Source organism: Panthera onca, chromosome D3, assembly GCF_046562875.1.
Source record: "Panthera onca isolate mPanOnc1 chromosome D3, mPanOnc1 haplotype 2, whole genome shotgun sequence".
NCBI lineage: Eukaryota > Metazoa > Chordata > Mammalia > Carnivora > Felidae > Panthera > Panthera onca.
This window is the reverse complement of record NC_138350.1, coordinates 44,950,301-44,964,905: the sequence shown is the minus strand read 5'-3', so window position 1 is coordinate 44,964,905 and position 14,605 is coordinate 44,950,301. Positions and strand designations below refer to the sequence as shown.

At 48.6% G+C, this 14,605-nt stretch overlaps 1 protein-coding gene across 3 annotated transcripts in view; it reads right to left on the bottom strand.

The window, feature by feature from the left end:
• Positions 1–14,064, bottom strand: part of CABLES1 (Cdk5 and Abl enzyme substrate 1) — a 121,180-nt gene extending 107,116 nt beyond the window's left edge. For 2 of the 3 annotated variants that reach the window (XM_060613442.3, XM_060613443.3), the window contains exon 1: positions 6,571–8,678. In XM_060613442.3, the coding sequence (XP_060469425.3) occupies positions 6,571–7,427 (857 nt within the window). In that variant the 5' untranslated portion in view covers positions 7,428–8,678. Of the gene's footprint in view, positions 1–6,570; positions 8,679–13,920 lie in introns of those variants that run through there. The other variant, XM_060613444.3, reaches the window with a different exon arrangement.
• Positions 14,065–14,605: the final 541 nt, after the last annotated feature.

The following is a 14,605-nucleotide window of genomic DNA, read 5'->3' as shown; positions in this document are numbered from 1 at the left end:
GGTCACCCTTTGCCCACTCTGTGACCTTGGATTCCTGCCCCTCCATGGTGTCAGGGGCCTGGAATCGATGTCCACAAAGTGCTTTGTAAACCCGTAGGCCCGTGAGCAAGGGAGGTGGTAACTCCAGTTCGCTTCCTCAATGGGGTGGTGTTGGTTGGGGACTGACCAACTCATGAGGGAGTGGTTTCCAGCTTGGATGGCTTCCTAAAATGGCCATTCCAGTTATGACACCTTCACTGCCAGAGGGAACATAGCTGAAGGTGTTTCGTAAAGTTCTCCCTTACACCAGGGGAAACCCATTCATTCTGTCGTTCCTCACTACGTGTTCTGCCAACCGGAGCCACGTGAAACCAACTCAATGCCACTTCTACATCCGATGCTAAGGTTAGGTTATCTACACATCCCAAGCTAAACACGCCCCAGCCTTGGCAGCAGGCCCAGGACTGAGCTGCCCAGAGCCCTAGACCAGGAAGAACGGCAGCTCACCTAACCCAGCCCTTTAAATCCATAAGGAAACTGAGGCCAAGGGTGTAAAGTGACTTGTCCAGGGCCACCGGGCATGGCAGGGGCTGGCCCAGCATCCAGGTTTGCCAAGTGCCAATTGGCATTCCTGATCCACAACATGTCACCTCACCTGGCCTCACCTATCTTTCCCTCCCAGTGTGCTTTAAAGGCCACCTGCCCTACACCCCTCTCCCCCCCCTTAACAGCTCTCCTTCCCATGGGAAAAAGTCCATGCAGGCGAGGCTCCCCAGGACAGGTGTGGGGACATGGTACAGAGCCATGCTGAGGCTTCCCCACCCCCTTTCCAAAGGGCAAAAGGTCACACTTGAACTAGCTGCCCTTTCTGGGCACACGCCAGTGGGGAGCAGGCTTCCGATTTATTTCCCCTTCTGCGTTCACCCATATTACAGGCTTTGTGAGTGCAAAGGGGAGGGCAGCAGGTGCGCCTCGGGCCACTGACCTCAGTCCGCGGCAGGGCATGGCCTCCGCCGCGTCTTGGGGAAGCGTCCTGACCAGGGCCTGGCCGGCCTGGGACTGCAGCTTTGGCCTCTGTCATTCATGGTGCCAGAAAGATGGCTTAACAGTAACCTGGGTTTGCCTACTGCTGGAGGAGATCAAAGTCCTTCACAGGTTTCTAAAATCCAGTCAAGTCAGGTGGCTTACAACAGGAAAATGGAGTGGGAACTTGCCTGAAATCACAAAGCAAGGAAGCGACAAAACCTGGGGGAAAACGTCCATCTCCTTTCTCTTACTCTGGCGGTCGATCACCTAGTTAGCCCACATCTTTCTTTTCAGTGAAGACAGGGGCCACAGATACAGAACCCGGACATTCACCCCAATAGGGGCAATACAGAGGGAGGAGTACTTAGAAGTTCCAAAGCAGTGTGAGCTCTGCCCCAACAAGCTGAGTGACCTTGAGCACTGTTACTTAACATCTCTGAGACCTCGCTTCCTCAATCTTACAATTGGAACAATCCTAGTACCCAGCCAAGCCTTCCTTCTTAAAAGGCTACCCATTAGCATCCCACACAGCTGTGCAGAATTGAGGCCCTCCCAGAACTGCAGGATCAAAATCCTTGCTTTTTCCAAGGTCCTAGGGAATTCTAAAGACATTTACATTTGAGAAGCCCGGATATAAATTAGCATTTGGGGCATGCCCACGCAGAGTCAGCCCTCAATTATATAAGCCCAATTCACACTTGACAAAGCCCAAGACACAGGCCAAGGCTCTCTAGAGGAAACAGAACCAGAAAGGCTGATTAACTTGCCCAGGGTCATGCAGTGGCATGATGATTTGAACCCAAGACTTGGGAATTCTTTTGCACCATACGTCCTCTTTCCATGTACGAACTAACTCTCCATCCATAAGGCATAATGCTAACGCAGGTGCTCTAAGAAGCAAAACCCTCATGCTTTTTAAAATTAATTCCCTGCAAATTGGTGCAGCCACTCTGGAAAGCAGTGTGGAGGTTCCTCAGAAAATTAAAAATAGACCTACCCTATGACCCAGCAATAGCACTGCTAGGAATTTACCCAAGGGATACAGGAGTACTGATGCATAGGGGCACTTGTACCCCAAGGTTTATAGCAGCACTCTCAACAATAGCCAAATTATGGAAAGAGCCTAAATGTCCATCAACTGATGAATGGATAAAGAAATTGTGGTTTATATACACAATGGAATACTACGTGGCAATGAGAAAGAACGAAATATGGCCTTTTGTAGCAACGTGGATGGAACTGGAGAGTGTGATGCTAAGTGAAATAAGCCATACAGAGAAAGACAGATACCATATGGTTTCACTCTTATGTGGATCCTGAGAAACGTAACAGAAACCCATGGGGGAGGGGAAGGAGAAAAAAAAAAAAAAAAAAAAAAAAAAGAGGTTAGAGTGGGAGAGAGCCAAAGCATAGGAGACTGTTAAAAACTGAGAACAAACTGAGGGTTGATGGGGGGTGGGAAGGAGCGGAGGGTGGGTGATGGGTATTGAGGAGGGCACCTTTTGGAATGATGAGCACTGGGTGTTGTATGGAAACCAATTTGACAATAAATTTCATATACTGAAAAAAAAAAAATTAATTCCCTGGTCAACTTGCAGGGTCCTCAATCAGGCCTGATGGCACACACTGGTTCACCTGGGCTTGACTTTGCTTCTGGGCGGCTGTCTGCCATTCAGAAGCTCAAGGAAGTGGAGTAACCCAGGACTGCCGCCAGCTGCTGCCAGAGATGAAATTTTTAAAGTGGAAGTAAGCCTTAAAACACACCTTATAAATTTACACTCCTTTCCACCTACTAACACTTTCCCTGTGCGGCTGGCACTGCCTAAGCAGAGCGCACGACAGGGTGTCAAGCTAGAAGGCATCTTTTTGGCTTCCCACCTCTGACACCTAGCCAGAGAGCAACCCCCAGTGTGTTGGCTTCCCAGGGGAGGAGCCCTGCCCACCAGGCTGGGAAGATGCCCAGGCCTACAGGACTGGGTTTCCTAGGTGCTCTAATGGAGATGTGAGCAGAAGCTGGGGGCTCAAAGGTCAAATGGCAGGGGAGGGGAGACTAAAAAGTACAGAATCACATCAGTATGACTAGCCTGCTGTATCCCAAACATTTGCACTCAATAGCTCCAAAATTCTTCTTGGGCCTACCACATGCAAAGCATAATGATACAGTTGAGTGGCAGAGGAAAAGACGCCAGGCTTGGATGTCAAAGATCCGGGCTTGTATCTGGACTAAACTGGGTCTGTCAATCTACACGTGGGGTGGCTGTGAAGCTTCAACCTAGGCAGCCAGAAATGGTGCCTAGGCCTGGGCTGAGGAATTTTCCCCAAGTCGTATTTCAAAGTTTGGAAGTCCAAGCAATTACTGTGATTGGTTATACAAGTGTCCAGACGGAAATAACAAAAATGAAAGCATTTCACGATTTCAGACTGAGAAATTCTGATTTTTATATATTCATAACAAACCCAATATATCTCAAGTTGATTATAAAAGGCAGATGATTTCAGATTAACTACGGCAATGCTTTCCAAACTTTCACATGTACATGAATCATCCGGGGATCCTGTAATCTGGAGTGGGACCTGAGAGTTTGCATTTCTTTTTTAAAGTTTTTTTTTTTTTTTTTTTTTTAACATTTTTGAGATAGAGAGAGACAGAGCATGAACGGGGGAGGGGCAGAGAGAGAGGGAGACACAGAATCGGAAGCAGGCTCCAGGCTCTGAGCCATCAGCCCAGAGCCTGACACAGGGCTCGAACTAATGGACCGCGAGATCGTGACCTGAGCTGAAGTCGGACGCTCAACCGACTGAGCCACCCAGGCGCCCCTATTTTTTTAAAGATTTTTGAGAGAGCACAGAAGGGGGGGGGGGGTGGCAGGCGACGGACAGAAGATACGAAGTGGGGCTCTGCGATGACAGCAGCGAGCCCAATGCAGGGCTTGAACTCAGGAACCGTGAGATCATGACCTGAGCTGTGAAATCATGAGGCTCAACCGACTGAGCCCACCCAGGCCCCCCCTGAGAGTTTGCATTTCTAAGAGCTCTGGTAAATCTGCAGGTCCCAGAGCCCAACTTTTGAGTAGCAAGGCTCTATGGAATTCCTTAAATAGTAAGAGACACATCCGAGGCAAGTATAATTTGATTTGAAAAGGATATCCCAAGAGAACATCCATGAAGTAGGATCTAGAACTACCCTGGCTAGCATGGTTTCTTAAAGGGAGGCATAGCAGGGAAAGCCAATAGCATTCTTCTAAGTTGGCCTTGGGCCCAATTCAAATGAGTTTGTACTCTACATCACACTGTCTAGGCAGGTGAAAAGTACTCTTTAGTGGTCATAAAAACAGCATACTTCTGACAAAATTCTCAAAAGCAGGATGGTGTAAGAAACAAAGCATCCTAGAATATTTGAAGTTCATGACCACTGCAACAGCTATAGCCAAGCTAGGCTTTTTAAGGCCTTTCTTAAATCCCTGTTTCACCCATTTACCTCCTCTCTGTACATGATATTTCAGGCTGTTACTGTTGACAGCTGTAATAAAAAAAAAAAAAAATGCATCTATCAGGTTGCCAGATATGGATAATTCCTAAGTAGGAAGATGAATGGGACTATCAGGAAGCATCTTATACTGACTGACTCATCTTACTTAAAGCATGTGCTGGGGAGTAGGGGGATCAATAAAACAACCAAGGGGTTCATATTTATGGGACTGGAAATTAAATTCTGGCTATTCTTTGGATCAGAAATACTAACACAGGGGCGCCTGGCTGGCTCAGCTGGTGGAGCGTGCGACTCTCAATCTTGGGGTTCTAAGTCCGAGCCCCCATGTTGGGTGTAAGGAGTACTTACAAATAAAATCTTAAACAAAAAAGAAATGCTAACACAGAAGGTCCTCCATATCCCCTGAAATGAGATTCTTGGAGACAAAGTGTGAGGTAATCTGATCTCCAGCTGCTTTTAGCACAGGAACACATCTGTCTAACATGAGACACAGGCCAGCCTTGCATACTGGCTTAGAATAACATGTATGTTTATTACAATTCCTGTCATGACCCTCAGGCCTGGCTGGGCTTACGCTCAAACTATAGAGTCATTATGAGCCAGAGTGTGATGTCAAGCGGTGACACCAAGCTGCCCAGAAACTGCTGAGTATGCACCACTCACCCAGAAAGGAAGGGATTCCCCTCCTGTGCACTGGCCCGCCACTGGCCCGCTAATGGAGAGATGCATGCTCTGACAAGAAATGCCAGAGCCAGACTGTCACCTGTGCCCAGCATCGCTAATTCACCCATGCAATCACAAGGCTGCTTCTCTGTTCCACACCCCTCCCCGCAGCCCCTGTGCACTCACAACGTGAGGCTACACACCAGACAGGGTCATGATTTCACCCATTTGGGAAGAAGGGGACTCAGGCAAATTTCTGGATGAGACTGGCTTGTTTTTCCCCATTTGCCTGTTGGGGGAGGAAGTTAAGTTTTCCAGTAGGCCACCTTCTTAACTTAGGCCAGCAAAAGCCTGAGCTTTCCCAAGAGCAGTACAGGAGAGAGACTGTAACAGAAAAGGTTCTCCCTTCTCATCTTGAGGCCTGCAAAATGTTTCCATTTAGGAAGGGGAAAACTGAGGCCCCAGGAGGTTAAAATAACTGACCCAAGGTAGAGCCCAAGCTATAACTGACTTCACAGGAGGCCTTATTACACTAACAAGGGAGAATACTCCCTCCCAGGAAGGAAACAGGCCTGCATTTCTCCACTGCTCCCCACTCAGATTCTTTTCCAAACTCCGGCCTTACTGCTGACACAGACCTAACTCCCACCTGTCCTTTGAACATATGGTGACAAACTCCAGCTATTTCCTTCACAATAAGCAAATGTCCAACATTTCATATTTTTGCTAAGATGCCTAAAACCAGCAGATGACATAAGCTGGCAAATATAACAAGCTTCTAACTAACTTTAGCAAATTCATCTTGGAATGGAAAAAAAAAAATCATCAAGCCCTATTTCCTCTCTGTGTCCAACCTCCAAGGCCCATTGCAAGGAAACGCAAGGATTTTCCGTTTCTTAGGAAAGCAAAAGAAAAACCCCAAGGTTTCCCGGGACACCGGACTACTATGAGCACAAGCAGGAACTTTTCTCAGGAGGGATTCACCGCGAGTCTGCAAGAAGTTCAGGCTTACACGCGCCACTCAGCCACCAGCTGAACCTTTGCGCCCCGCCAAGTCTTGCCTGGCGTGGGGAGAGAGAGCCTCTGGGTCTGAACCCGGTTTCTGAAAGTTGGTGATCTCCTTACAATGGGAGGTTTGGGTGCGGCTTTTTAATGGACTCCCGCAACTCCCAACTCCGGACTCAGCGTGAGCGTGATGCTTCTGCTCTTTGAATGCCGGGCTCATGCACACACCTGTGAACACAAGTCCCTGGGGCCCCTCTCTCTTTACGGGCCCTCGTGGTTTGGAATTTGGGCCAGAAGCTCAGGGTTCCGGCAGGGCGCGAGAAGGTGGGAGCGATCCGTGTTCCGCGGCCAAGAGCCGGCTGGGAGGGACGCGGGGGCGAGGCGCGCGTCGCATCCTGGATACTCACCGGGACCTCTGCAGCTGTTCCAAGGCGCTGGTGCTGGCCCCCTGGCCCGCCTGCTCCAGGGAGCAGTAGTTCTGCGAGGTCTGCCTGGAGAAGGCGATGGGCAGGATTCCCTGAGTGAACGAGTTGAGGCGACCTCGACTGCCGCTCCCACTCCCGGGGGTCCCGGAGGACAAGAAGGCGGCCGTCGGCACCTGCACGCTGGAAAAGGCATCGTCCTCCTCCAACTCCTCCTGCCCGCCGTCCCGGGGCCCGTCGGGCAGCTGCGGCGAAGCACAGGAGGCGAAAGGCGCAGACCGGGGCGGCTGTAGCTGCTCCCCCGACGCCCGGCCAGCGCCCAGAGGGCTCACGAAGCCCCGTGCCGCCCCGGGACCGGACCCCGGAGCGTGGCCGCCGGGGGCCAGCGGCGGCAGCGGCGAAGGCTGCGGGAGGCAGGGGCCCCATCCAGCTGCTACCGCCGCCGCCGTGCCCGCTGCAGCGAGCGCGTTGCAGCCGCCCCGCTCGGCGGCGGCGAGCAGGCTGAGCCGAGTCCTCGCGCCGCAGGCGCTGCCGGCGCCGGGCTTGGCCGCGCCACTCTCCTCGCCGCCGCCCCACTCCTCGTCTTGCAGCGGCGGCCGTCCGTCTAGCGAGATGTTGGTGAGGAAGGAGAGGGCAGCCTGGCGGCGCCGCGGGTCCATGCGCGGCTTCCTGGGGGGCTCGGGCGGCGGTGGCTGGGCCGGCGGGGCGGTCGCGGGCTGGGGCTGCTGCGGCGGCTGCTGCAATCTGCTGGTGCCCGCGGCGTCGGTGCCGGTGCTGCTGCTGTTGCTGCTGCAGGCGGCCGTGCCGGCGGTGGCGGCCGTGGTGGCGGCAGTCGCCGCCATTGTGTCCGTCTGCGGCGGTATTTCCGCGATGCCCGGAGAAGCGAGCGGCGCCCGAGTGCTAAGCAGCGAGCGCGAGCGCCGGTGACCCGGGCTGGGCAGGGCGCGGGGCGCAGGCGGCGTGCGCGGCGGCCCGGCCCCCCCGCGGGCGGGCCATGCTCGCCCCTTGGTGCTGCGGCCGGGGACGCCGCCGCCCGGGCCCACGCGCGCGGCTGTGTAGCTCGCTCGGTCGCTTGCTTCCTTGCTGGCTGGCTGGTCGCTGATCGCCAAGTCCCAGGCCCTCCCCACCCTTACGGTCTTCGGCTTCCCAGACCCGGTGTCCGCATTTATAGGTGCGCGCGCCCTGCGCTCGCGCTCCGAAGCGCTCTTTGCAATAACACAGTATCACGTGTGGGGAATGAAACCTGGGAGGAAAACAAAGCCGCAGGCGGCGGCCGCGGAGGCAGGCGGCGGGAGGCGAAGGGCCAGAGGAGGAGGAGGAAGAGAAAGCCGAGCGGGTGACGGGGCGGGGGTTATCTGCGGCGGGTCCAGGTACTCCGAGCTTCCTGCGGGGAGTTCTTGGCTCCCGGGGTGCGCGGGCGCCAGTTAAGGGAAGCGAGCACGTTTTGCCGCCGCGCCCGCACAAGGAATCGGGAATCGCGGGCGGGGGTGCAAGCAGAACCCTGGAGTCCCGGCTTGAGGATGTGGTCCCGGGAGAGTTATGGGTCTACAGGAGGGTTACTCGGAGGGAAGCTGAGATCTGGCCCACGAGCTTGTTAACTGGACCCCGCGCTGCCGTTGGGACCTGAGAAGTAGGTCCTTATTAATAGTTATACGAGTAGGTTCACAACCCCTTACGTAGTCAGTCCCACCTTAAAGCTGTTGCTTAACGACTAAGGTTATGTCTCATTCATTCGCAGGCCCCTGAGATAATTGCGCACCCCTGGGTGCATACAGAGCCCAGGCACAGGTGAACATCTTCTGTACGGGCTAATTTATACATCCCCACTTGATGGTGCTGTCACTTTTCATCTCTTTCTTAGCAAAAGCCAACATCAATTTTTACTCTATGAAGACCAAAATAAGCTAAAAAGGCCTCACGCCCTTTTCCTCTAGTCACCCTGCAAATGTTGTGGATTATGATCTCTTTTTATCCCATATAAACTGGAACAATATGCACAGTTACTTTCTGTCATTTAGTTCATAAACATTCATTTGGCATCTACCATGTCTTCTTTTAAGATGGGTTCCTGCCCAAGGATTCAATGACTGGACAGCAAGTCTGGACCTGGGAGGAGACACAGAATGCTGTACCTTGGCCCCAGCCCCAACAAATGCCTGTGCTGGCTGAGGGGGGTGGGAGGCCAGAGGGCACCAGGAGCTCTCTACAAACGTGTACCGGTTTCCCTATGCGGTAAGGAACAATTGTCACACTTTATTAAGCTCTGTGATGTCTAAGACACCTCTATACACTTTTCTGAGGGAGAAGCAATGCATTTAAGATCAAGGGATTAATTTAATTAAAGGTTTAAATTTAGCCCTGGAACTAATGGGTAACTCTACATTGAAATTCCACTCCACTTCAAGTTCAGGAAAGTAAATTGAGTAATGGAGAGCAAATACAGCCTGTCCAGAGATGGGCAGCCAACCTGGAGTATATGAGATATGGGTGAGTTTCAGGTTACATTTGCTTAGGACAAACAGGCACATGGCCCTTCGCGTGAAAAATTGCTCATATTTTATTTTATGCCATTTTTAGGCCTTTTGAAACAGTGGAGAGTGAGATCCATTTATAGCAGCCTTATAACAGCTAAGTCAAAGCTTGGTGACCAGCTCTGTGAAATTTCATTAGTTTAATTATTTTGTTTAACTAACTACCTTGAAACTTCCAAGAGGCTTTATTACCATTAACTTAATTTGCATGACCACTGGCCTGGTTGTGCTGGTAGGTAGCGTTAAATGAAAGACACCCCATGAACTATTTTTTATTACAAACGTGATAAATCTTAATTGCACAACATTTAGAGAATAAGGTAAGTAAAGAAGCTTGGGGTTTTTTTTAAGTTTATTTATTTATTTTGAGAGAGAGACAGCACATGTGTGGGAGGGGCAGAGAGAGAGAGAGAGAGAGAGAGAGAGAGAGAGACTCCCAAGCAGGCTCCAAGCTGTTGGCACAGAGCCCCACTCTGGGCATGAGCTGAAATTAAGAGTCAGGGGCTTAACCAACTGAGCCACCCAGGTGCTCCAGTGAAGAGAAGTTTTAATAAAAAAAAACCACTAATGGTTTCATCTGCTACAGAAATAACTTGAACTTTTTATTTCTATCCTGTATTTTTAACCAAGTGAAAGCACACAGTTTGTGTCTTGTGATTTTTGCTTGCTGTGTTAAGATCATCTTTTCATTTAGAATATTCTTCTATAGAATCATTTTAATGATTAATAGTGTTTAATTTGATGGAGAGATTATAGTTATTAAATCTGTACCCTAGGGGCACCTGGCTGGCTCAGTCAGAAGAGCGTCTATTGATCTTGGGGTTGTGAGTTCAAGCCAGCCCCATGTTGAATGTAGAGATTACTTAAATAAATAAGATGTTCAAAAACTAACAATAATAAAAAGAAACTGTACCCTACATTGAACATTTAGGTTGTTTCCAGTGTTGCTTTTAGGAAGAGTATGGTGATGACTTCCTGTGTTTTTCTAAATCTTCTTACTGTCCAATATTTTCTTAGGCTAAATAGATATGGGGGCAAATGGCATATCATGTTTTTAAGGTTTCCCATCCAGAAAGTTTGTCCCAGTCTGCTTCCTCACACTCGTGCCAGCAGTATCAGTTTTTTCATCAATATTCATTTCTTTGTCCATTTGCTATAACTCTGCCTGTTTTAAGTGTCAAACATGCAAAATAATTTCAAATACTTATTTAAGCATCAAACAAGAATCAATATTTTATTTAACCTACACACTGTTCCTGTGCTCAATCCTCTTGTAGGGATCATGAGAGGTATGGTTTACTGTTCACCTACTGTGTGCCAGCCACAGAATATTTCTAATCTTTTGCACTCTGCAAGTTGGGGTGGTGGTGTGTTATTACCAATATTTACAGATGAGGCTCAGTAAAATTAAACAATTTGCCCAATGACCCCCAGCTCTTATACTGGGCCAGTATACAAACCGGTCTTAGAATAAGACCCATACATGGTCCTGCGCCCTCTGCTGGTGAGGATGTATGATGGGGGAGTACATCTCCAGATTTATAATCTTATATTTGTACTTAAAAGTCAACTGTACTGAAATAGTACAAAATTTGGAGGAAGAGGATCTGAGTTTCAAGAGCAAGTCTCTTAACCTCTCCAACCCAATATTCTCGGCAGTTTATTTTGAGATACAAATGAGACTGCTCATGAAACATTTTGATGAATCTTAAAGTACCCTTTAAAATGTCTGTTGTTGGGGTTCCTGAGTGGCTCAGTTGACTGAGCCCCCCAACTCTTGGTTTCAGCTGAGGTCATGATCTTGAGGTTTGGTTTGTGAGATGGAGCCCTGGTCGGGCTCTGCGCTGACAGCGTGGAGCCTGCTTGGGATTCTCTCTCTCTCCCTCTCTCTCTGCCCCTCCCCTACTTGTGTGCACGCGCTCTCTCTCTCTCTCTCTCTCTCTCTCTCTCTCTCTCAAAATAAGTAAATAAACTTTAAAAAAGTAAAATTTAAATTAAAAAATTTTTAAAATGTCAGTTGTTATTTGTACCAATCCAATCAACCTACTCCCTGAATTATTCCAAATTCACTTATTTTTCACCTATTTAATCACTATTTAAATATTACTGAGCAACTTCTATGTACCTGGAAGCTCCTTGCTACAAAAGCAAAAAAAGAAGCGGTGGCTCTTTGCCCTTGTGCATTCTATAGCAAAAATATGGGAAAGCAAAAAGCTCAGAACACATTTAAACAAAAATGCAAGGCAGGCTCCAATTAAGTGATGGATCAAATGAGCAATCAGACTGGTACTGTGAATGTTATCAAAATATGAAAAAGAACCTTTTTATTTGAGGTGAGGTCTGTGGGGGTGGCCTCAGGGAAGATCCTGGATTTCAACTGACCTGGATGCTAAGGAGGGAAGGAGGGGAACACTTTAGGAAGAGAAGTTCTGCATACAAATTCCTCGCAGAATGTGGGCACAGAGGACTTGAACTTGAAATGTAATTATTGGTCTGCTAAAGGTTTTTGTTTTGGGGTCCCCTCCCATTTACTTTAATATTGCCCCTTTACAGTGCCCATTCTAAAAACTTTTTTTTTTTTGTCTGCACCCAACAGTTTTGATTGACACACACAAGAGTCAATTTTTGAAGGAAAGAAAAAGAACCTACAGGTAATCACTAACCCTTAAAAAAAATAATTTTCACAGAGGGCACCTGGGTGGCTCAGGTGGTCAAGCAACCAACTTGGGCTCAGGTCATGATCTCACGGTTCATAGGTTCGAGCCCCACGTGGGGCCCTGTGCTGACAGCTCAGAGCCTGGAGCCTGCTTCAGAGTCTGTCTCCCTCCCTCTCTGCTCCTCCCCTGGTCACGCTCTGTCTCTCTCTCAAAAGGAAATAAACATTGGGGTGCCTGGGTGGCTCAGTGGGTTAAGCGTCTGACTTTGGCTCAGGTCATGATCTCGCGTTTCAAGGATTCGAGCCCCGCATCGCAGCTCCAGAGCCTGGAGCCTGCTTCGGGTTCTGTGTCTCCCCCTCTCTCTGCCCCTCCCCTGCTTGTGCTCTGTCTCTTAAAAAATGAATAAATGTTTAAAAAATTTTTTTTTTAAATAAACATTAGAAAAATATTTTTTAAAATAATTTTGCAGACAAGAAGTCTGAAAATTAGCTTAGAGATGACAGTGGATATCACTCGTAACAAAAACCATCTGACGCTGTGGAAATAACAAGGGGGTCTGATGCCAGCTTAGGTTCTTACAAACGTGTGATCTCTGGGGGCTCCAGCTTAGGAAAATTACAAACCTTTTGCATTGGTTGCTTCATCTGTAAAGGTAGGTTTAGTAATATTTTACCTTGCAGAGCTGTGAGGATTAGTGATAATATAAATTATGCAACTAACAGAGTATCTTAAGTAGGTAGCTATTATTAGAAAAATGCAAAATATAGAAGGTACACACAACAAAGGCTGGGATATTTTAGCCTCTAGGTTTTTGCAGTTTTCACTAATCCTGCCAGGCCTGCAGGACCATGAGAAACATCAGATGCGGGCTCCAATTCAGATCAGATTATTTTATTGCATGTTCCATAAAAGTGCTGCTGCTGCCCACTGCTAGAACTCCCACCCAGACTAGTAGATCTAAAATACAGGCATGGTGCCAGTGAGAAACCTGCTGCTGGCCTCCATCAAATCAAAGTTAGACCATCAAGACTAGAAATGGAGAATGCCCAAGAGGTCGTTCTCAGCGCCCCAGCTCTTCTCCCTGAAATTTACCTTCCCCATGGGGACTTCTGATCATTTCTGTTGGCCAAAGAGAAAGGCAGGGAGATGGGGGTATCATTGTTTTCCTCTTGACAATTTGACATAGATACTTTAATTTCCTTCCTTAATTTCTCCAAGACATCTGAGACCAGATGCAACACTTAAATAAGACTTGACTAGGGGCACCTGGGTGGTTCAGTCAGTTGGGTGTCTGACTCTTGAGCTCAGCTCGGGTCTTGATATCAGGGTGTTCAAGCCCCACGTGGGGCTCTGTGCTGGGCGTGAAGCATATGTAAAAGAGGGAGAGAGAGAGACTTGACTAGAAGCTCAGGGATATTTAATGAAGAATTGAAGTCAGTGAGTAACATAGAGCCATAGATAGCAGCTTACAAATTGTGACTTGCTCATAGTCCTCCTTCCAGTATTTCCTAAATGGCAATCCCCTGCTAGGTTCTGGGTTAGGTTCTGTGAGTGCCAAGGAGAACAGGCTACAATCCTGTCCTGGAGCCCTCAAGCTAATGGCAGAGAAAGCCACATCCATATTGTCACCAAAAATACATCAGATTACTTAAAAGAAAGGGCTGTATGCACAGGGTTCAACTAACCCCCAGCAAACCTCCTGGAACTGAGGCTGTTTCAACCTTTGCCCCTACCACCACCCACCTAAGACTTCCTCCTCTCCCTATGCAAGAGATGCCCAGGGGAGACTGTGTTCCTGCCACTTCTTGACATAGGGCCAACTTCCAAGTCTCCTTGTCCTGCCTGAGGTCCTGCCCTTCCCTCAGTGCTTGGTACTGGCAGCCCCTGACATTGTCCACACCTAGGCCTAGGTCCATATAAGACCATTTTGCTTCCAGACCCCTCGCACTATGTGGAAGAAAGAAGGAGAATATTTTACTGCAGTCCCTGCCTAAGATGATGTAGGGCCTCCAGGCTCTTACAATTTGCATGAGAAGTTGAGAAAAATAGGTGATGGGGCATGTCCATGGACTGTAAGGACAGTCAGGTAAGCCTGTGTTACTAATTTGTTAAGGACAATAGTTCAAGCCAAGAATGGATTGAAATACCTCGTTAATCTGGGGAGATGTGTTTCAGTAACTCTTCCTCATCTCCACTATATGTTTAGAGTAGATATCCAAAGACAAGAGTGCAAATGCATTTTCTCTTCAAATTCCTCTGATCCATCAGAAATCTCCACTGGATACAGCCCAGCAAACTGTGAACAAGAAGGGATAACCGTCTAGGGTGAAGTGGCCTATCCCGCCAGCCCACCATGGGAAGGACATAGGCTTGAGTTTGCAGATCCCAACTCTCTCACTAACTCTGTGATGCCTGAGCCTCAACTTCTCCGTCTCAAGGCTGAAGCACATCCTGTCTGCCTTGCATGGTTATTGTGCAGATTGGAATCAGAGCGTGTGTAAAACACTTCCCAAGTGTCCAGCCCATAGTGGGTGATTGTTGAGTGCTGGCTGTTGTCATGATACAAGGAACCCCAGAGAAGCACACTGTTGAGCTAGTGGGCAGAGGAGGACATGGTAGAAACCAGGCATCGGACTGTGTTAGGAAAATACATTTCAGATGCTTCCGTGAGATGTCCTCAGTCTTCCAAAAGGGTATTGTTCTTGCCCATAATGTCACCCATCATCCAACTGTGGAGTTTTTATAGTATTAGCATTTCAAAGAAACACACTGAATTTTCTTTGTAGTATTACCTTTATACTTAAATCATAGCAAACACTTAGCTTTATTGTC